Source organism: Gossypium arboreum, chromosome 3, assembly GCF_025698485.1.
Source record: "Gossypium arboreum isolate Shixiya-1 chromosome 3, ASM2569848v2, whole genome shotgun sequence".
Lineage (NCBI taxonomy): Eukaryota > Viridiplantae > Streptophyta > Magnoliopsida > Malvales > Malvaceae > Gossypium > Gossypium arboreum.
Window position 1 is genome coordinate 4,094,709 of NC_069072.1, and position 22,716 is coordinate 4,117,424.

Genomic DNA, 22,716 nt, shown 5'->3' on the forward strand with positions numbered 1-22,716 from the left:
ATGTATGTGAAAGAAAGATTTATATTTTGTGATTCCATTGTTGGAGAGCTGTCTTTTCCTGTTTTTGGTGATTAGTGTGAAACTATTGATGAGATTATTGTTTAATTTGAGGGATTTGAGGATACGTTTTGAATTTTGTGGCCTTTGATTCAACTATGGCATAAAATATTAGTTCGCAGGATTCTATACATGGAATGATTTGTTAAGCAGGTTTAAGTGGATAGAAGAAATATGGAAGCTCTGGTATTAAAAGTTAGATCGTATTTTGTTCGTTTTATTTAAAAATGGATAAATTAGTTTCTATAAATTAGATAAAAGAGCAAATTGGTCTGTCTGATAGTAATTCTATCAATTTCTATTGTTAAAAATCGGTCTTTGTACGTCCGCGGTACACGTGATATGCCACATGTCAATATATGGTTATTTCGTCAGTCACACCATTTTTTAACAGTACAAATTGATGAGATTTTTAATAGAAAAGCCTAATTTGCTTTTTAACCTAATGTATAAGGACTAATTTATTTATTTTTTGAGTAAAAAAAGAAAATATAATCTGACTCTTAATATAAATATCTTCATTGTACTTTTACCGCTTCAAGTGCTACTATATGAGCTACACAATTCATATCCCTTAGCTAAAATGCCACGTACAAAACATATCATTAATTAGTAATTCAACGGTGATGAAATCAACGTTTAAAATTTGGGGCTTAATTAAAATCTTTAAAAAAAGTAAAGAATTTAATATATTTTTAAAATTAGGAGTTAGTGAAATTTTATTAAAAATTAGGGTTTAACTAATAAATTCTAAAAAGAAAATAGAGATTTAATGAATTTTTTTTAAATATGGAGGGTTTAATTAAAACTTTGAGAAGAAATTAGAAAAGTTAATAAGAATTTTCAAAAAATTGAAATGAATTTTGTTATTGAATTTTGAAAAGAGAGAGACAGAATTTCATATAAATTCAAGCAAGTTCTTTTCAATTTCATTTTGTTGGTGGGACTTATTTGTTTTTGTTGGGTTTTAACTACTCACATGAATGATATTAGGGTTTGGTTCTTCTAATTTGTACCATAACCTTATCCCTGCACCATATAATTAAATTATTGGTAGTTCATATCCTTATCTCTGCATCCAAATAATTATATGTTTTGCTTTATGGTTGTTTGTATGATTGATTTCTTTTATGATTTTTTATGTTTGACTAGGGATGCAAAATCTACAATCCATTTGTTCTGAATGGAGGTTTTTTCTTTAAATCTGTCGCGCTATCTTCCATCAGTAGTTGTTTGATCTCTCTCGTTTTAAGCACACTAATGACTCTTTGCCTCCCCTTTTTTGCCAGACAGCGCGGATCTCTGGTTGGAGATCCCGAGTGACTGTTTAAGGTTTTAGTTGTAGTCATGGTGGTCGACTTTTTGGCCGTTGAATAGTCAGCCACCATCCCCTACACTGTCCCTGACTGTGTCTCAATGTCAAACTCCAGACAATTTTTCCAGTAGGATGAGGACAAGCCATCGAAATAAGAAATTCCAGGGGGCCTAAGGGTCGAGTCGTGCTTTAGTGCTCGAGTCCAATGATGGTTCGCATTCTCTAAGCCCTAGTGACTTTTCGTCTATTGAGTTTCTACAAGAACTTAATTTTGTCAGGGATTCCATTGCATATGATGATTTAAGTTGGAGATATTTCCACTATCATGGAAGCAATGAATTGTATAGAGACACACCATATCATAATTGATGGCAAAACGTGTGTTGGTTGAGAAGGCATAGAAATTGTGTTGGGTGCTCTTCTTTGTTTCTATTTAGGCAAAAGGTTTGATTCAAGCAATGGACGCTCTTTTTCTCGCCATAAAATTTAGGTTTACTAATCTTTCAAGATATCTAGTGTTGGGTCCTCTATTGCTTTCTTTACTTAATGCATCTAGGTTTGTGGCTTTGTTAGGCTTTCTCGGACTTTGTCTTTTATAAAATGAAATGAAGTTTCATATCATATTTTTGTTAAAGAAATTTAGTACATCCTATTTAATCTCTATGACATGGTTTATTTAATAATTCAATAAAAAATTTCAATTAAACTTAGTTCTTAAACATATTTGATATTTAATATTTATCTTAAAAGCAGCAACATATTATGCAATAAACATCAAGAGTGGTGATAGATTTGACAATATCTATGTGCCCTGTTCCATTAGCATATTTGATTTGGCAGGCATTGGGACTAAATTGGAATTACAGAAGAATGAACACATCAAGCAAAATCACATAGAAACACAAACAAATTTTGAATAACAATTTGAAGTTATTTTCATGGTGGTGGGTTTTTCTTTTTCTTTTTTATCATGGTAATCACTGTAAAACATCAACACTGCAATTTCCTCAAAAATTTCAAGACAAAAAAAAAAAAAAAGAGGGAAGGCTAACACATGATGGGAAATGTAGAGTTTTAAGGCACCTCTTTTACGAAATCGAATTTCTCCATCTTCTCGGTGTCTTTCGAGTCTGTTCTGCCGTGGTCGAAATTTGAGGTCCGATGTCGTGGTTTTCCACGGCTGTCATCTTGGTGAGTTTGCTCAGTTTCTTCCATCCGTTTGTCCATGCCGATGTTTGTTTTTGCTTCGACATCTTTTCAAATTGTCGTTGTAAGTTCTCCATGTCGTTTTGGAGCTCGAGGTACTTGGCCTTGACGCTCTCGAGCTCGAACTTGAGTGTGTTGATGTCCTTCTTAGCGGCTGCCCATCCTTCTTGGAACGATAGCGGCGTTGCTTCGAGTAATGTCTTGTGATTCGGTATCAATGGTTGGTATTGAGTTTCCACAGGGTCTTTGAGTGTGCTGTTGGCCAATGCATTGCTTATTTTCACTTGCTCCGAGAAGAGAACTTGTACCACAATACGCAGGGGGAGCCGTTCATTTTGTGCAGCATGCATGCAGGCATCAATCGAGAGCTTTTGGCAGTCCATGACACGGCAGAGTCGCTTCCTTTCATGTTCGGACAGTGTCGGATGTGCCTGCAATTGAATTTTGTTACCCCATTTGATCTCAATGATACCACCATTTGCAATATGTGGATAAAGAGATTACCTTAAGATAGGAATCGATAGCTCGATAAAGTCCGTCATCGCAGGTCCTTGCAGATTCTGGCAAAGCTTCAGCCAGTACCTGAAACTTTGTCAATGACAGGTTTCGATCTCTCGAAACTTCCGTAAGATAACTATCAACAAGCCTGGCAACTCTCATCTTGGCATTCGGATTGTTGCTCCTTTGTGTTCCTTCATACATGTGTTTGTCCGAAAAAGGCGGTCTACTCGGGCTCGAACTTTCCGTCTGTTCTTGAACAAGGAAATGTTCCAATAGTCTCTGAACAAGGTCCACATCGTACATGGTTTCACTTTTATTGTAAGAAGGAATGAGAAGATCCGCCAGAGTAGCTTGTTCAAACTGCATCCCGACTCGTTTCTCCAATTCGGTTACCAAAGCTGGTGCCACTTTCAACATGTTAGCCATCCGCAAAAGCCGAAGTAAGAAACTGCAGGAAACGCTGTCTTTCTGCGGCGGGATTATGCTAATCAGGCTCTCAATGATCATCCGTTGATCTTTAGCCTGAATCGATGGAGTATCTTCCTTCGTCCCGGCTACAATCATATGTAGTCCGCCTTTCCAACTACTACTACCAGTACCGCCACTACTATTACTATTGGTACTAATACTCATATCATCCGCTGGCCCCTGCCCCTGACCATCTTTTATCAACCCTGGAAGCCATTTCGCCGCGTAATGCATGATCGACGCCCCAATCAACTCAAACCGCATACCCTTCACCTTGATCGCCGTAATAACCCTCACGAAATGATCGGTCCTAAGGATCGAAACGTCCTCGAACCACCAATCTGGAGGCACAGGTTGACTCCTACTGGGGCTAGAATCCTTCAAATCATTCCATTTCGGACTCGAAGCCTTACTCGGTTTCCCAGTATACGCCCACTTAATCCCTTTCGGATTAGCACAAGCCTTCCAAGCTATAGACTCACTGCAGCGCCGCACAATTTGAAGGTTCTCCGCCCATGGCGACAGTTTCTCACAGCTTTTCAACACCAGTATCGAATCCCTCCATGAAGATAACACCACATAGCTTAAAAACGCTTCGGTTTTGAATATAAGGTTACCTTCGTCCAAATCCTCTGTCATTTCAAGGTACTCTGCAGCACATCGTAAACCAGATATGTTCCCTGCTGTTAAATCCACTGCAATCCCATAGCAGAATTTAGCTGCTAACTCAAATGCTTCTGGTCCACCAGGGAGATCTTCCAAAGCAATTTTGTTTAAATCTGGGTTGTTGGATTCATATATAAGCCTATTCACTTTTCCACTTCGAGAAAGCATAGGATACTTTCCCGAGAAAATAAAAATAAGTGAGAAGAAATTTATGGTTTTAGAGCTTTAAATTTTTTTTTGAAGTTCTAGATAAACAGCTACCTTGTGCAAGTGAAAATTGACATCTCCAACTTGAACTAAAAGGTCACTTGGAATATCAGTAGCAACATACCTGCAAACAAAATAAATGTAAACCTAGAAACAAAAAGAAAAACCCAGAAAGTTAAGTAAGGTCCATGAACATAAATATACCAGGACTGGCCTCTAAGTTCAAACCCATCAGTTTTGACACCATGTTTGTTGGAACTAAGAACACCATTGCCATACTCTCTACCTCTGACAGATTCGGTCTCTGATTCCCACATATTCGAACTGGGTTTTGGCTCAGGTTAAAGTGACTCTTACACTAAAAAAAGGAAGAGAAAATGAGGGGAAAAAATTACAGAAAAAAGAAAACGAAGAAGAACTACTAAGTGGTGACACAATAACAAAGAGAGAGTTGATGAGAGGAAGAAAAGGAAGAATCCCACATGGGATGCTTGGAATTATCTTGAAATTGTCGGCTTTCTCACGGATTTTCAAGGTGTTTTTTTTTTTTTTTTGCTTACAGGCTGTGAGGTAATGGGGACTTGTAGTATAGTATCTCACTGTTCTTGGATCAATTTTGGATGGTTTTGCCTTGCAAAAATTTTGATACTTCTTTTATAAAAGAAGAAAAAGAAAGAAAAAACAGTGGAGAACGGAGATTCAATTTCTTTTCCTCTCTCTACCATTGTTATGTTACTGTTTTTTTTTTCATCTTTTTTATAAATTTTAAATGCATAATCTTTAGAAAAAAGAAAAACATTCCTCGGTTTGACAGAGATAGAATATAGAGCTGCTATGTTTACGTAACACGACCCAACAGGTGTTTGACGAAAGGTTTGAATTACCAAAATGCCATTGCTAAAATATACACTTAAATTTATGTTTTTCTTAATAACTATGAAAAAATTTCTTTTCAGTCACCCAAAGTAAAATGTTCGCAAGCTAAGTATCTCTGTTCCGTAATTCATTTATTTTGAAAGTTAAAAAATTAATATAATAATAAATTTAGTTCTTAATTTTTACATAATATATCAATTTAGTCATAATTTTAAAAAATAACCTTCAAAATTTACAAATATTCTCAATTTATCCTCATTCTAAAAAATACATAAAAATACATAATAAGAGATTTAAATTTTATTATAATATTTAATAAAATAAAAACCCCTTTCACCCCCTTTCCTCTCCCTCTCTACTGCTAATCCTTAATTTGCAGCAACAGGTGGAACTAAATGTATATCATCTCTTCAGCTTACCTCTAAGGCTCTAACTATACTTCCTTTCCACAAATATATGGTTGGAAGCATGGAAGAAGAGTTTCGCGATGTCTTTGTCATTAGGTATGATATCTACGCTGTTATGCACATTAGTAACCACTTAGAAATTATGAAAAATACAGTCTTTATGACTGCTATACTAACATAGATGCATGACTTGTATTGGTTTTTCTCCTTCTATAGCTGCAATTTCATTTGCTTGTATTTGGATCTCTCTTGTAACCTGCCCTTCTGGATTTATTTGCAAATTCTAATACTTAATTTGTAGCAATAGAGAGGGAGAGGAACGATGGTGGTGGTGGGGGGTCCGATGGGAGAAGGGGAGAGGCTGGAGATTTTTATTTAATTTAATTTTTATGTATTTTTAAATTTTTTTAAAATTAGGATCAAATTGAGAATATTTATAAATTTTGAGGGTTAATTTTTAAGATTATAACTAAATTTATATAATATGAAAAAGTTAAGGGTTAAATTTGTTATTATACCAATATTTTTAACTGCATGTAACAGTGACCAAAACGACTAAATTATATAACGTGAGTGCTTAAATTACAACTTTTTTCATCTTGAGTGCCTAAAATGAATTTTTTTTTTGGTAATTGAAAGATTATCTATGTAGTTTATCCTAAATTTAATTATAATTAATTGGCGAGACATAGGCATGTAATCTAATGAACACAATCTAATTATCTATGTAATTTTGTAGATTGATCCAAGAATATTGGAATAATCAATGCATTATTATAATCCAATTTAATAATCTATGTGACAGCCCTAATTTGACCCTAGTCGAAAAGTGGTTTCGGAACCATAAAACTGAGTTATAAAAAAATAATTAATTGTTATATTCTATGCTTATTATATGTGTACATGCATGTGTGAAAGTTTCATGCTTTAATTTTGTCATTTGTATGTGAAATTATTAAATAGGACTTATATGAAATAATTGTGAAAGATGATAGGTAAAATTAAAAGTGGTCTATTAATGCATGTCATAAAAAGTTTGGACTTGCATGTGAAATATCTATTTTTTTATTTATGGTGGCCGGCCATAATGATGGTTGATGGTAAATATATGTTTATTTAAGTATTATAATAAGAAATGGCATTATGTAGAAATAATAAATAATTAGTAAAATAAGGTAAAGATAATAAAAATTAAGGGATGCTCATCTTTCTTTCTTCATTGTCGAAATTGAGAAAGAAAAATGAAAAAAAATTTGAAGAAGAAACCAAGGCATTCGGCCATGGCTATCCCAAATTAAAGGTATGCATTGTGATTTTTATTTTAATTGATTATGAGATTAAATTGATAAGTGCATAGTTTAGTTAACCCATGTTTTAAATGCATGAATCCTTGAACATCTAACCATTCGGCAAGTTGATAAATTTGTGTTAATTTGAGGAGTTTTTGGAAGATGTTATTTATATGTTAAAGTAACTTAAATGAATAAGTTGAATTCATTGTTTGGAGGTATGAATTGTAGTTGCCGTATGTATATATATACATATGCACTTTGGAAAGAAAATTGTGTTATTTGAGTTTTTATATATATATATGTGCATTCGGTCATTGGGGGTAATAAGATGAATTTAAAATGTTGTGGTTTGTTTTTAAGGTTGGTTAAATGGTTGTGGTCATTGCCGAATACATTTGTGTTAGGGGAAAATAGGATTAAGTATCGGTTCGATGAGCTAAATATATATATATATTCGGCTATATAGATTTGATGTGTACTTGAAAATATAATAAGCCTTAAGAGATTGTGTTTGTGTATGTGGACTAGATGTTTAATGGATATTCGGCTAAAAGGGTAATTGGTTAAGTCATAGGAATTGTGGTGATATACATTCAGTCATTAGGGTTATATGTACTTTGGTCATGTGAGTTATGTATTAAGTAAGTTATTTCTTTGAAATATATATTCAGTCATTGTTTAGCATGGGTAAAACCTATGTGCAATTTGCTACATTTGATCATGGAATGGAAATTGTATAATAAAGCTAAGTTTGAGTGGTTAGGGCCGAATGTGAAATATGAGATATTAAGGCATGTTATAATTATATATATGTGTATTTACGTGATTGTGCATAAAATGAGTAATTGATTAAATTGTGTTAGTCACACATAAGTATATATATATATGCCTTATGTAAGTACCTTGTGACATAGAGACATTCGGTTATACATATATATATTATATAAATAAATTCGTGTATATAATAAGCATGATATATAGTCATGGCACATTTTATTAAACATAAATTGCATTGAAATTATATGATTTTTCAAATGTGACTATTAAAGAATTAAAGTTGAGTAAGTAATTAAACAAATTCATTTGTTCAAATTTAAAGCTCAAGAGCAAAGAAGAACTAAATCAAAGAAGGGAAAGGAGAAAGCAATCGAGTAGCCTATCCGCAACTGTTCAAAACATCCGAGGTAAGTCTTTGACTAATGGAACTTAGTTTATGATTTGATAAAATCATTATATATAAGCATAATATATAATTTGTAACCTAATGGTTCTACTTGAATTAAGTAGTGAGATAAATAATTTGTGCATATGACTTGTAGCCGAATGGTTATAGAAAACATGTTAGATAGCGAAACGAAGTCGTGTTCTTGTATATGGCTATTGAGCCGAAAGTGGAATGGTTGATAAGCATGTTGTGCTGTGTTCTAGTAATGTAAATGAAATGCTAATGTACTATGATATATATATATATATGTGTACACGATAATTGAGGATTTTCAATGGGCTAAGACCCGCAGCCCTTGTGTGAGATTTATATCCGGGCTAAGTCCCGAAGGCATTCGTGCTAGTGTTATATCCAGGCTAAGTCCCGAAGGCATTCGTACTGGTGTTATTCGTGCTGGTGTTATATCCGGGCTAAATCCCGAAGGCATTCGTGCTGGTGTTATATCCGGGCTAAGTCCCGAAGGCAATTATGTTGGAAATGTGTGATCTTGCTGTAATAATTCAAATTAATGGGCTCACAACCCTAAGATGGTCAGGTATGTACCGTATATACGTTGTAAAATTTGATTTGGTTTAAATTGTGATTATTCATTTGGATAGTGCTCTGTTAGTCATTGCTTATGGTTGTATGAAATCTATAATTTATTCAGGATACATGAATTTTGTTTCAAGTGAAAATATGTTAAGATTGGCTCTGAGCATGTGAGTATATTAGTTGAAGTGTGAAGTAACATGAATATGTGAATATGCATATATGTATTTATTGAGCCTTGAAATTGAATTAGATGTATTCGGTCAAATAATGAAGTTGGTTGAATAAAAAAAAAAAGAAGTTATCTACTTGATATGAAATGGTGTTTAAGGAATAATTTAGAATGACTTGCATGAACAATAGTAGTATATTTAGTCATGTTATATTCGATCAAAGAAAAGATGATAAGCATTATGAATGCTATGCTTTAATTTTAAATGATTTCATTACTTAAAACTTACTAAGCATAAAAATGCTTACTTTGTTTCCCTTAATCCTCTATTTTATAGATCTCGTTCGTTAGCTACGGTCTCGGGGATTTCAAAGTCGAAGTCGTCCACACTATCTAAGCATATTCGGTACTCTAGTAGTTAAACTTTGATAATGGCATGTATAGGCTTGACTTTTTGTTGTTAAATAAGTATCTTTTTGATGATGTATAAATGTATAGCCATGCGAAAATGGCTTGTTAAGTTACTATATGTGTTCCACTTAATTAATGTGAATGTGTGGTTGATATTCGATTAAAGTTTTCAATGTTTTGATGTGAATTGAACTTAAGAATTAATCAATATACCCATTATCTTAAGATGACTCTTTTGTATATTGTAAGTGTGCCAACAGGAGTTATTCTAATAAAGTTAACTGAAATTTCGTGCTTGTATGGTAATACTCTTTAACCCTCCGGCGACGGGTATGGGTTAGGGGTGTTACAATCTATGTCTATTTTATGGTTCATATTTAAGATTCGTGATTCTTTCTCCTAACAACGTTCTCTCTAATGTTTGAACATTCATACTTTCCTTAAAAATACAATGTGGCTTACCATCGCACCCGACCGCATATTGATATTTAATGATGCTTATCAATATTATTTTAATGAAAATATTTATTAATGCTTACTAGTATTAGTTAAATGTAATATTTATAGAACAGAGCATATACTTAATGGTTTTATATTTTAATTTTTATAAATATAATAAAATAATTCTTAAATAGTGTCTATGGGCACAATTAATAGAATCCTCGTTTAATTAGTATTAAAAGTGTTGAGTGTAATAACAAATTATATTATATTTTAATAGAAGAACAGGATACAAACTTTAAAAATGACATTATTAAGAAGGACAGTCTCTAACCCTAAACATGTAACGTAAAATAGACATAAAATACATATAAAAAATAATTTAATACTGCTAAGGGATTTTCAACTCTTTTGAGAGAAAATTTTAAACTGTCATTCATTCCAAAATTAAAGAGGTGGACAATGAAAGTGTAGTTGCTCATAAATGCCCTATATGTTATAGAGCATAGGTTCAAATTCTACCAAAATGTAAATATTGTGATTTTCTTGATTTGCGGTCGTGTGCATATGCACAATCTGCTTCTTTCGACACTCATCCAAAGAATGTTTTAATTTTTAATATTATTTTAAAAACTTCAATTTTAATTTAAATAAAATTAAATTAAAGTTAAACATTTAATTATAAACATTAGTGCAAAAATATTTTAATTTGTAATATTATTTCTAATAATAAATCAAAATTTTAATCCAACTAATTCAATTTTAGATATAATAATAATAATAAACCCCATAATTCATAGGCACTAATTAGCATGTTCCTATTTTCCATGATTGCTATTCAAATGAGCCGGAAGTTAAGGAAGAGCATTTTAAATCAACCTAGCTAGACTCTACATTAATCAATTCAAAACAATATGATGAACTTTCTCACTATTTTTTACATTTTTATTCATTAATTACTTGTATCCTTTTTCCTTCTTTTTTTTCACCATGGACTAGGGATTAATTTTATCCCATCAATAAATAAATATACAAATTACTATTTCTTAAAAAATATGTAAATATAGCCTATCGAGTTTCAGGTAGATTGGTATGGGTATTGTTGGCAATGCAAAAGGACATGAATTTGAGTGTGCTGAAGTGCATTATCCTCCTATTTATAGGTTGGGGAGAGACTATGGATAGTTCTAAGCATTGTGTCAAAATGAACAGATATGATTAGAACCTATAATGAGATTGTTCAAAAATATATATAAAAAAATATAAATTTATGTAATATTATTGGTATAAGATTAGAGATCATTCGTATAGAAGTGTTGAGAGTCGTCTAAATATATTTACATGAACTAGTAGAGAAATGAAAGGTTCTTTAGTTTATTTTGGTTGAGTGTTGGAATAAAGTAATGTCTTGGTATGATTTTGTAAGTGGAAAGAGTTTATATAGACTGATATAGGTCTTTTGAACAAGTGTTTTGTGGAGGACAGGTAGTTGAGTCATAGTGGACCTTTTGCACGTGTATTTAAATGTGATTAAAGAGTTTATTATCGTGTTGTGATATTTCTGAGTGAGTATGATGTGACTTGAAGTATTTTTTGAATACTAAACATGCAAGAGATATGTGTCGAAAGGTGTAAGGCAAGTTTGATGATCATGTAGTATCTTATCAGTTGTTCTCATCGAAAAAGCTTCCTTACCTTGAGTAAGAGGATCTCCTCCATATTTTCTTTTTTAATTTAAAGTGATAGATACATAAATATAAAGAATAAAATGCTTATTTTTTTTAAAAATTCTTTGATATTCCATAATCGTATTAGACTTCGATTAAATTTGAAGTTGAGCTTAATCGACTCATTAAATAGAACAAAACTCTTTTAATACTACGTATTTCATTCACAAAATTCGGACATAAAACTTTACTTAAAGTACATTAAATCCTTTATTATTTAACTTAATAAACATTAATAATATTTAAATTTCATTTCGAGTGGGGCAATGATGAAGCCATTGTATGAATTATAACAATAAAATTAAATATTTAAATTAATTTAAATCCTATCCAAATAAATTTTCTATCGATTTTACTTAATTCGATTGATTTCTTATTAATTTAATTTTTCTAATTTTATATTATTGAGTGAACCGATTTGATCACTAATCAAACCCTTTTAATCAATGAATAAAAATTTAAAATATATATACATATTTTTTGGTGAAAGATAAACAAACAATTACATCAAATTACTATAAAACGAAAGCATCACTTGCTGTAACAAACTTTAAAATAGCTATGAGCTCCCCAAGGACTTTGTAAAAAACCTGAGCACCTTCCTTCCTATCAGAAGATGTTTTTGGCTAAAAAGTCTACAACTTTGTTTTCTTCCCCAGAAACATTCCTTAATCTCCATTGTCCAATAAGCTCTAAAAATTAAAGAATCCTTCTTATCAAGGTTGAATTTGAGACTCTCAATTGCCCATTTTGAATAGTTTGGCCCATTTCTAAGCTATCAGTGTAGATCATCATTTTGTCAAGTCCTCATTTGTGAAAGAGAATCAGACCATCCAAAATCCCCTAGTTGAACATTAGACATTGAGTAGTTATATCAAATTGATTTATGGCTAATTAATTTAGTTTCATGAATATTTTAAATCAAATAGATCTTCAATTCTCGATTGAATCAATTCGAGAAATTAATCAATAAATTTAATATATATATATATATAAATTTAATAAGTATATTTTGGGCATGCAGAAAGATTTGCACTTTAAAAATGGGGAAAAAAAGGAAAAATATAATCCAATTGCATGAGATGTTTTAGAAAGAATTAAAGGTACTTTTGAGAATGTTTTGAAGAGCACTTGTATTGTTGTATACTAATACGTGGGTCTATTTTTCCTTTTTCTTTGTTTTTTATGTATAGCTTTTTCCCTTTACTTTTTTTTTAAAAAAAAATATTTAAAAATAGCTCAAATTAAAAGCTTTATGAATAGGGTAATGGTATAGTACAAAAAAGATTATAATTGTGGGAGCATTTATGTAATTTTACCTTATGAAAAAGGAATAAAAGAAGTGGTCCATTTATGGAATTGTTGCCTTTTCCTTCTACCCTGTGCGACATGAAAGTGAAATTACTTGCGGTTTTAAGGGCTGCATTTTCCGTACATTCTGTTCTTTTATGCAATCCTATTATGTTTTTCCGGTTGCTTTGCTTTGGTTTGAGGATTTTAATATTTTTAGACATTAGATTTTGAAAATTGATTATAATTTTTTTTAGTTTTATAATCTTCTACGTTTTAATATTTTTGGAGATTTTTTGAATTTTAATATTTTTTATTTTAATTTTTTGATACATGGTAGTGTGTCATTAATTGATTTAATTATTTAACGAAAAAGTAAACTAAATGCATTGCCCATCCAAACTCACACTAACACTCTTCTCAATCTCAATTTATTTATTTATAATATATTTATATAAATATATATATGAAATTAATTTACTATAGAAATATATTAAGTTATCAGTAAAGTAAAACACTACAAGCTTCAACCTTTGTATATTAAACACTAAAAATAAGTAAATTCCATAAGAGTAAGTTAGTAAAATATATTTTAAGTAATTTTATATTCGATCAACCAAACACAAAAATAATACATAATGTGTTAAGTAATATACATTTTGAGTAATCATATTATCAATGATAATCTTACATTCTATAAACCAAATATCTCTTAGAATCTATTTAGACAACACAATGTAATTGGATGAAAATATAATTATCAGGACACTAATTACATTGTCTTGTAATTATAAAGAAATGTAATTCCGTGATTGGTTGAAAGAATGTAATTATATTGTAATTCCATATGCCATGTTTGACAAGTACAAATCTGTAATAATAATTGTAATTACACAGTTACATAATTTATAAAAATTCGAACTCACAACTACATAATTTACATAATTATTAAGATGCTTGTAATTACAAAAGTTTATAATTTGCTAAACATATTTAAATGATAGAATATAATTATATCATAATTTCATATAAATATAATTATAATCATGACAACACACTTATATAAGAAGTTCCAAGAATCCATGTTGTATTTCATTACAAATAATTTCTTTTATTTTTGTCATTATTTGTTTATAATGTGGAAATAGGACTTGACATAGCCCAAGTCCATGAATTTAGGCATTTCTCATGCGTCAACATGTTAGATGTTGGACTTTAAACATCAATTAACATTTTGAGATTAAATTAAATTATGGAATATTACGTGAAAATTATATTTATTAAAATTTATCATAAATTAAATAAATTTTTATTGAAATATTCAAAAACTTTAGTGTCATAAATCAAATTCCATTATATAATTTTTACTAATTTTATATTAAAAAATAAAATTTCTCTTATGATAATTAATTTACTTTATAAAAATAATAATAAGGATTAGTATACTATTTGGTACTTATGTTGGCTTCAATGTTTAATTCAATACTTAAATTGTTTCTTGTCTCAATTTAGTCCTTGAGTTTAGTTGAATGTTTACTTTGGTAACGAGTTTTGTTTCAATTTGATACTTGAGCTTTTTTTTTTTGTCCCAATTTGATGCTTAAGTTTGACTTCAACATTCAATTTGGTACTTGAGTTTTTTTCTTTATCCCAATTAACTACACACATGTCATACATTCATTGAACTACATGATGCCATTTAATTTAAATGGAACCTTGAAGTCAAACTTAGGTATCAAGTTAACGATTAGAAGCAAACTCAAGTACCAAATGCTACAAAAACCTTAAAACTAATGACTTCTTTTTTTTTTTTTTATATAATTGAATTTATGTCACGAGTTAACCATTCTCTAATTGAGTTGATGTTCGGTTGACTTATGAAACTGACTTAATCTTTAATTGTAGGTGTTAATTGTAATTTTAGGCTTAAGGTGTGTTCTTCGTTGTGGGAGAAAAATACTTTTGGGTTAAATATGCTTTTCCCTTATAAAAGTAGACCTGATCATGGGTCGGGCTGTTGGCCCAAGCCGAAGGCCGGCTTGAAAAATGTGAAGGTTTGGGTAAAAATTAGGCCTGAAAAATAGGTTTGGACAAAAAAAAGGCTTGTGAAAATGGGTCTAGCCTCGAGTAAGGCTTTTTGGCCCAGCCCGAATATTTAAAAAAATTTACATTTTTTGCTCTCTTTTTTTATTACTATTTTACTATCATTTCAACTATCTTAATTACTATTCTGCTATCATTTCACCTATCTTAATTGCATTATAATTTATTTTTGTTATACTAATACCTTGCAAGACGATACCTCATAAGTCAATACTTATGACCAAAGAAGACCACCTTCAGAGTTAATACACCTATAAGCTCAAGATTTCATGAGCCTGGATCATCAAGATCAGTTATATAAGATCAGTTATATGACATGAATGACAAATATTTATTTCCCATGCATGACAATCTATATTAAAGATATACTTGGGACAACAAATGATGACAAGATACTCACATATTGATTCATTTATAGAGAGTTTAAGACTAATATCTAGATGACATGTAACATCTCGAGAACCCTAAAAGAGAACTCCCTTAAAAACTTATGAACACCAAAAAACAAGACAATACATCTCTCTCCTAACACTATTCTTCACTCTCCTACTCTTGAATCCTCTCTTGAATATACATATTTTGATCATTCTAATTTCTCACTCTCCACCCTCCAAATCAACCATCCCAACGTCACGACCTTATCTTCATATCAATCGCAACTTTCTCTTCATACAAATAATTTATTAAAACTTTAAAATAACTCAAAAATGTAGCAAACATTTTGTAGCCTACATGTATGCAGTCCCTCTATTATTTGAAAGAGAGAGCATTTTCTTTCTTGCAAGTGGATGGCTTTTTAAAAATAAAAAAATGAAATGAAATTATGGGTTTTCTTAGAATTTTCCACTCAATAATCAATGGGATAATCTTTTACAGGAAAAAAAATTTGTGTCCATCTTTTTAATTATAGTGCTGTGCTACCATGTTAGAAACATATAGTCATAGATTTACAAAAAAAAGTGTTGAAAGGATTCATTTTTGTTCATATATATAATATTTAATGGAGAAATGAAAATTGTTAGCTGATTTCACGGCGTCCCCAAAAGACCCAACAAAAGGCTTCCCCCTTCTACTGTTCTACTGATCACAATCACTCCTCCTTCTGTTTTTCTTTTATTATTTTTATTGCTGAAATTGACCCACCACCAATTCTCACCCTTACTATTTTATCAAATATTAAAAAAAATACTTTTTACTATTTTTCGATCTTCATTTTACCGTCTATTTTTGAAGTTCAGACTTTTCTTTATAATAATGTTATCTTCAAGATTTGAACTCACGCTCTCTTTTTAAAGTATAGTATGTCTTACTACTACATTTAATACTTATTTATATAAAAATATTTTTCAATATATTGAGAATTATTAAATTTATTAATATTAAACATTTATTAATTATTAATAATATTATAAATAATAAGTAAAGGTGTGTTTAGTAAACCATTAAAAATTTCATTTTAATGAAACGAAAATTTTCAACAAAAAATTGCTGAATAAAATAAGTAGGTAGGTAAGTAAGTAGCAAATTATCATTTGTAGAAAATATTATGTTGGTTATATTTTATTAAAAAATTGAAATAAGGTTGTTTTTTTGTTAAAACATATGAGATATTCAAGTATCATATTTATTTTTATCTAAAACTATCTAAAATAATATAATATGTTATATTGATACAATTAAAATTAAAATAAATAATATTTTAAAAATTAATATTTACTTTTATCAAATAACATAATTATATTCTGTACTTATATTTATTAATTTATCAAATAATTTTATAATATAAATTCAACAGATCCAATTACAAACACCCTAATTATTGAAAAATAATCATCAATAATTTTTTTTTACTTTAGGTTATTATATTTATGATTTTTCAGAATTTATCTAATTTTTCTTTTACCAAAATTTTAATATTTGATCATCATATTAAACCGATTAAACTTAAGTCCAAAATATAGTGAATTTTAATAAAAAATAAATTTATAAAATTTAAACCCGAATTTTTATTTAATAACGGATAAAATAATTAAAAAAAACAAAAAACAAAACAGCCGGGGCAGGGCAGGGCCCAGTGCTAGAATTGAAATAAATGGGAGAGTGAGCACTCGGCATGGGCGAGGAATATGAGTGGGTGTGCTGCAAAAGGAATATTATTTAATGACATAACACCCTTCTCTATATGCTTATATATATATATATATTAATAATTTCGTTATAAAATCTCATAATATCTATTTTTTAATATAATATCTAGAATTATTTATAATTTCTTTCTCAATCCGTAAATAAGAGGATAATGAGTTTCAGCACACCTAAACTTACGTCCTTTTATATTGACAACAATACCTATGTTAATTAAACTAAGATTCAATTCATACGTAATTTAAATTTGATATTTGTATATTTTTGTTTCTTTAATGTTTTTATATAAATTTTATATAAATATATTCATGTTATCCCTTTCCCACCCTCAGGGTTCTTTATATATATATATATAATTATTTTGTACATTATTAATAAAGTTTAAAAATTACAATTGAGTCTAGGATACAATCATGTTTTTCTTTCATTTTTATAAAAATAATATTTTAAATTCACTTGTAAAATTTTATTTTATAATATATGTTTATTTATATACACATATTATAACTTATCTTTGTTAAGTTAAAAAATACTATTTATTAATTACGAATTTAAATAATAAAAAATAGTAATACTATCTTAAAGTATGGTAAGGAGAGTCCGAGGATTTAAACTCAAAGGGACCAAAACAGAAAAAAAAAACTTCCACTTTCAAATGAAATCAAATACTTAATTCATAAAATTTTCCTAATTTTGGTCACAAAATTTTAAAAAGTTATAAAATAATCATTGAATTATTCGAAATTTTCATTTAAGTTATTGTGATGTTAAAATCACTGTTATATTTACTTATCGATGAGTACTGATCTGTCATGCTGATCTTTGAGTTGTTGCTTGGAGTTCATTAGTCAAATTTAAAAAGAACAACTTAACAATCCGGTAAATTAAATAGGGGTGAGCAAAATCTAATTTGATTCGAAAAACTCAATAAAATTTCAAATTTTGAATTAAATAGTTCGAGTTATTCGAATCAACTCGAGTAAAAAATTAAAATTTTCGATTTAACTTGAATATGAATTACACAATTCAAGTTATCCGAATATTTGAATAAGAAAAGGCAAAACTACATCGTTTTGATAAATGTTTACCTTTTCTAAAGTTAAAAGTCAAAACTGTTAAGTTAAAAGGTAAAACTACGTCGTTTTGGTGAATGTTCACCAATTAAGTTAAAAGGCAAAATAATTATATTGTTTATGTAGTTAAATAATCTTGTACTTTGTCTACTAGATAAATAGTCGATCCATTTAAATACAACAATGAATATAAATAATAAGATCCGTTAACTCAACTCGATTTGACTTGAATTTTTTTTACTTGACTTGATTTGATTCAATTTGAAAAATTTTCAAATTAAATTCAATTATTAAAATAAGATTCATCAATTCGATTAACTCAAAAAAATTTTATTCGATTCAACTAAACTTGATCAAATGTTGACCCAAAACTTAAATAAAAAGTTTGAAATAATTGAATTAAGTTACTAACTTAATAAATTAGAATAACAGTAGGTGAAAGAGGAAAGTGAAAGAGGGTGATGGCATGGAAAGCGGTGGTGGGAAAGGAGCCACGTAACGCACCATTCTCCCCCACATGCATGTCCCCTCTGCTTGTTGGGGATTGGCCTTACATTGTTTGTATTCAATGAAAATTCATTTGTCTCATTAATTATATATTAATTCATTACTATAACCTTACAAACATTCCCACTTCCCTCATTTTCCTTTTTTCTTATTCAATCCTCCACTTGCGCCTTCTCATTCTCATCTTTCTTGGTCCATACCTCTTCTTGCCTGCCTCCGATCATTCTTTATTTCTTAATTACCAATTCCACCAACATCATACACATATATATATATATATATATAAATAGAGAGAGAAAGAGAGTTATTGGATTAGAAAAAGAGAGAGAAAAAAACATATAGAGTGTAAGTAGAGTTGTTCATATATCGGGTCCTAAAAAATGAGAGAATTTAGGTAAAAATATAGGTTTGAAAAATGGGCTCTAGGTCTAGGCCCGACCCAGCCCAAATTTACAGAAAAAACACTATTATTGTTTTTTAATGTTTTTCTTTTTGCTATTTTTTCATTGTTTTGTTATCATTTCGTCATTATATTGCTACTATTTTGTTGTTATTATTTGGATATTGTATAACTCTTTTTTTTTTATTAATTTTGTTACTATTTAGAGATATTTGTTTGCTAAGTTGGACTTATCTTAGTGTTATTTAAGTTTTTTTCCATTTGTTGGGAAAGATTTATTTTAATGTTTTTTATTGTATTTGATATATTATATTTTTAAATTTATTTTATATAAAAATAATATAAAAAATTTAATCTGAGCTATACTTAGACAAAATTTTAGGCCCATTTTTAGGCCCAGACCTAGAAAATAAGTCTAAATTTTTTACTTAGTCCGGCTCAGCCCACGAACAACTCTAAATAGAAGTATTTATGGGTAAAATTAAATTCATATATAATATTAATGTTGTACCTTTTTACTCATGTTCCGTTTGATTTGAAATATGAATTTTAAATTTTATTCAAACCTACATATATTTGTAAATGATTATTCCAATCTTGTTTAAGTCTGTACAAATTATAAATTATCTAAATTATAATTGAACAAAAATTGCATATTATAAACATGAAAAATAAATTGATTCAAATTTGGGTTTCCAATAAAGAGCCCAAGCTCGATTATATTTTAAATGAACTTAATTTTTGTTTATATCTATTGTTTGAGTCTAATATTTTTATCAAAACTATAGTAAAAGTATCAAGGAAGCTTTTGTACTAAGAATCAGATTGTATTTTATCATATCTACTTAAAAAATGGGCAAATTAGTCTCCATATGTAAGATCAAAAAATAAATTGGTAATTCTGTTAAAAATTTCATCTATTTTTACTGTTAAAAATTGATTTTTGTTCATTAACACGAGATGCACGTGGCACGCCATGTTTAACTGTTTGGATATTTCATTAGCCACACCAGTTTAAACAGTTGAAATAGATGAATTTTTTTACAAAAAGTATCTGTTGCTTTATGATTTAACGTACAAAAATTTATATAATCATTTTTAAGTGAAAGAGATAAAATGTAATTTAATTCCTAATACTAATATTTTAAACTCAAAACTCTTTTGAGTGTGTCATTGACTATAAACAGGTAGGTTGATACTTTGGACAGGTGTAGTGTGGAGTGATGGGCAAAAAGCCCAAATCCAGATAGATATGCTTTAGGTCCCATTTTTTTTCTTCTTTCTAGTTTGAATATATTAATGGATAAGAAATATTGAGAATGCCCTTTCTTATGAATCATTGACGGAAAACAAAAATTTCCCACTTTTTCTTTGTATTTTCCTTTTGACTTTTAAGGGTGAGTTCATGAATGATGTTATTGGCATTTCATCATTTTTAGGGTTCTCTCTACTTACATCCCAACATGAGTTTTGGTGGGTCAAGCTGACTTGTGTTTGATAATTGAGTGTATTAAAGTTTAAAACTTTGGAATTTTCTTTGTCAATTGGAGTTTGAAATTCTTTTTGATTTTGGGCCGACTCCAACTCAAAAATCCAAAGATTTTAGTGCATTTTTCTCACGGTTTTGGTCTTGGATGCCATTGATATCTAAAGCAGCTGGCATTTCAATCAGCTTTAAACAGCACACAATGGCATTCGCCTTCCCCTGGCCAGTTCAAATTGAACTCCGACCGATTCTCGATTGGTAATCGGGGAGCTGCAAGAGCTGGTGTCATTTTACGTGATTGCCGAACTTTGGGTTCTTAGTGACGGACTCGTGCTTGCAAACCACACTAACATTTCTAAACTCCTCACTTATTTTAAGCATATCTTAGTGACATAATTTCTGTTTTAATTCCTTTTGTTTTACTTTTATAATCTATTTTATTGTTTTTTATTATATTGTTTTTAATATAAAATATAAATTTCATTATTATTAACTTTTAATTATTATTTCTTGTCAATAACATAAGAGAGCAGTGATTAAAGCCTCTTGTTGATATCTCCAAATGACTCGGGTTTGATTCAATTCTCTCTCTCCAATTGACAAATTAACTTTGTACTAACAAAACTATTATTTCACATTATTATCATTTTACAATTTCATAACTATATTTTTAATCTCACTACCAACAACTTTAATACTACACTAACTACTATTTTTTAATCTCACCTAAACAATCTTAACAATATAATTGCCTGAATCCTTAAATTCACCTATATCCAATTCCCAACACTATAAATCAATGAAGTATCTAACAATTACAATAGAGTTGCTCTCAGTACTTTTGTATGAATAAATGTTCAATTAGTCATTTAATACTCAAGAGTAGAAATTATCATTGACTAGATTACACGCCCAAAAAATGGGAGACTTTGGATGAGATTTTTGGTTCGAATCTAGCCCGACCCAAATATATTATATTATAAAAATATTATATTAATTATATATATTCAATTATATTTATATTAAATCACTAACCTAATAACAATTAAATTCATTACCCAAAACCTAAAAACACTTACCTAACTAAATAACTCAGCCCAAAATATAAAATTATATTTAATACAATAAAATATTTATTATATTTATGGTAGTGTTTTTAATATAAATATTGTTACTATATTTTTAATGTGTTAAAAAGTTTTATTTTATCGCTTTTAGTGCATTTAGTGTATTATATTTTTTAAAAAATTATTTTTAAATAAAAAGTAATCTAGAAAACTCAAATATGGGTGAGTCGAGTTGAGCCCAGGTTTACTGTTTTTAAATTGGGCCAAGCTTGGGTAAAAAGTAGCCCATTTTTCGAGCCAAGACCAAGTTTGAAAAATTGGTCTAGATACCTTGCATGAGCCCAACCTGAACCCGATCTGACCTATGAACGCCTCCACTCAGGAGTAAATCTAAGTAAGAAAAATCAATAAATGATCCAAATGGAGTTATTTGGATGATTTATAGAGTACAAGTCAATAATAGTAGTTATCTAAACTAAACCAAAATATATTTTTATTTAATTTATAATTAAATTGTTTTATAGTGTAAAAATAAATATTTAAAATTTAAAATAATATAAAATTATTTTTAAAAAATACTATAAAGGTTATGTATTATTTTTATTTAATTGAAATTTAATTTTTTAAAAGAATTATGAAAAGACTTTAATAACTTTATCTAAAATCCATAAAATAAAATAAAATTTATCTTATTAAAATAAATCTAAAACTGGAAAATTGCAAATAGAAACAAATTATGATGAAGGGTTGACAAACTTCCCAAAGAATCCAACTCACCCCTATTAAAAAACACCTTTTTGGGAGACTTAGTTGTATAAAATTGTAATTTTATGATTTTTCTAGTCCGAATAAAAATAATGTGAAATTATAGTTTTAAATGATATTTTTCCTTATAGCACTATCCAACCATAAAGAAATTAATAATTAGCTAGGAAAAATCAAAATTAAATGTTTTCGAAACTGGTTTTGTTCTAACACTTCGTAGTAAAGAAGGATTTAAAAACCATAATTAATGGTGATTTACGTTAGAGGACAGTGATCTTAACTTATAATTCCCATGCATTTTTCTCAAATCCTTCAAAATTAAATTCAAAGATAGAGACTTGGATGCAGAAAACTCAAAATACCATAATATAAAAGGCA

At 29.3% G+C, this 22,716-nt stretch overlaps 1 protein-coding gene across 1 annotated transcript; it reads right to left on the minus strand.

The window, feature by feature from the left end:
* Positions 1–2,282: 2,282 nt before the first annotated feature.
* Positions 2,283–5,250, minus strand: LOC108474383 (root phototropism protein 3-like). Its single transcript, XM_017776288.2, has 4 exons — positions 4,625–5,250; positions 4,475–4,544; positions 3,083–4,387; positions 2,283–3,009 (listed from the first exon to the last, which is right to left on the minus strand). Exons 1-4 carry the CDS (start codon positions 4,735–4,737, stop codon positions 2,461–2,463), a joined length of 2,037 nt encoding a protein of 678 aa, XP_017631777.1. The 5' UTR covers positions 4,738–5,250; the 3' UTR covers positions 2,283–2,460.
* Between the last annotated feature and the right edge of the window lie 17,466 nt (positions 5,251–22,716).

Coding starts and splice junctions, on each gene's coding strand:
- LOC108474383 (XM_017776288.2), bottom strand. CDS start 4,737: ATGTGGGAATCAGAGACCGAATCTGTCAGAGGTAGAGAGTATGGCAAT. Junction 4,388..4,474: donor TCAATTTTCACTTGCACAAG/GTAGCTGTTTAT, acceptor TTCTCGGGAAAG/TATCCTATGCTTTCTCGAAG. Junction 3,010..3,082: donor CTATCGATTCCTATCTTAAG/GTAATCTCTTTA, acceptor ATTCAATTGCAG/GCACATCCGACACTGTCCGA.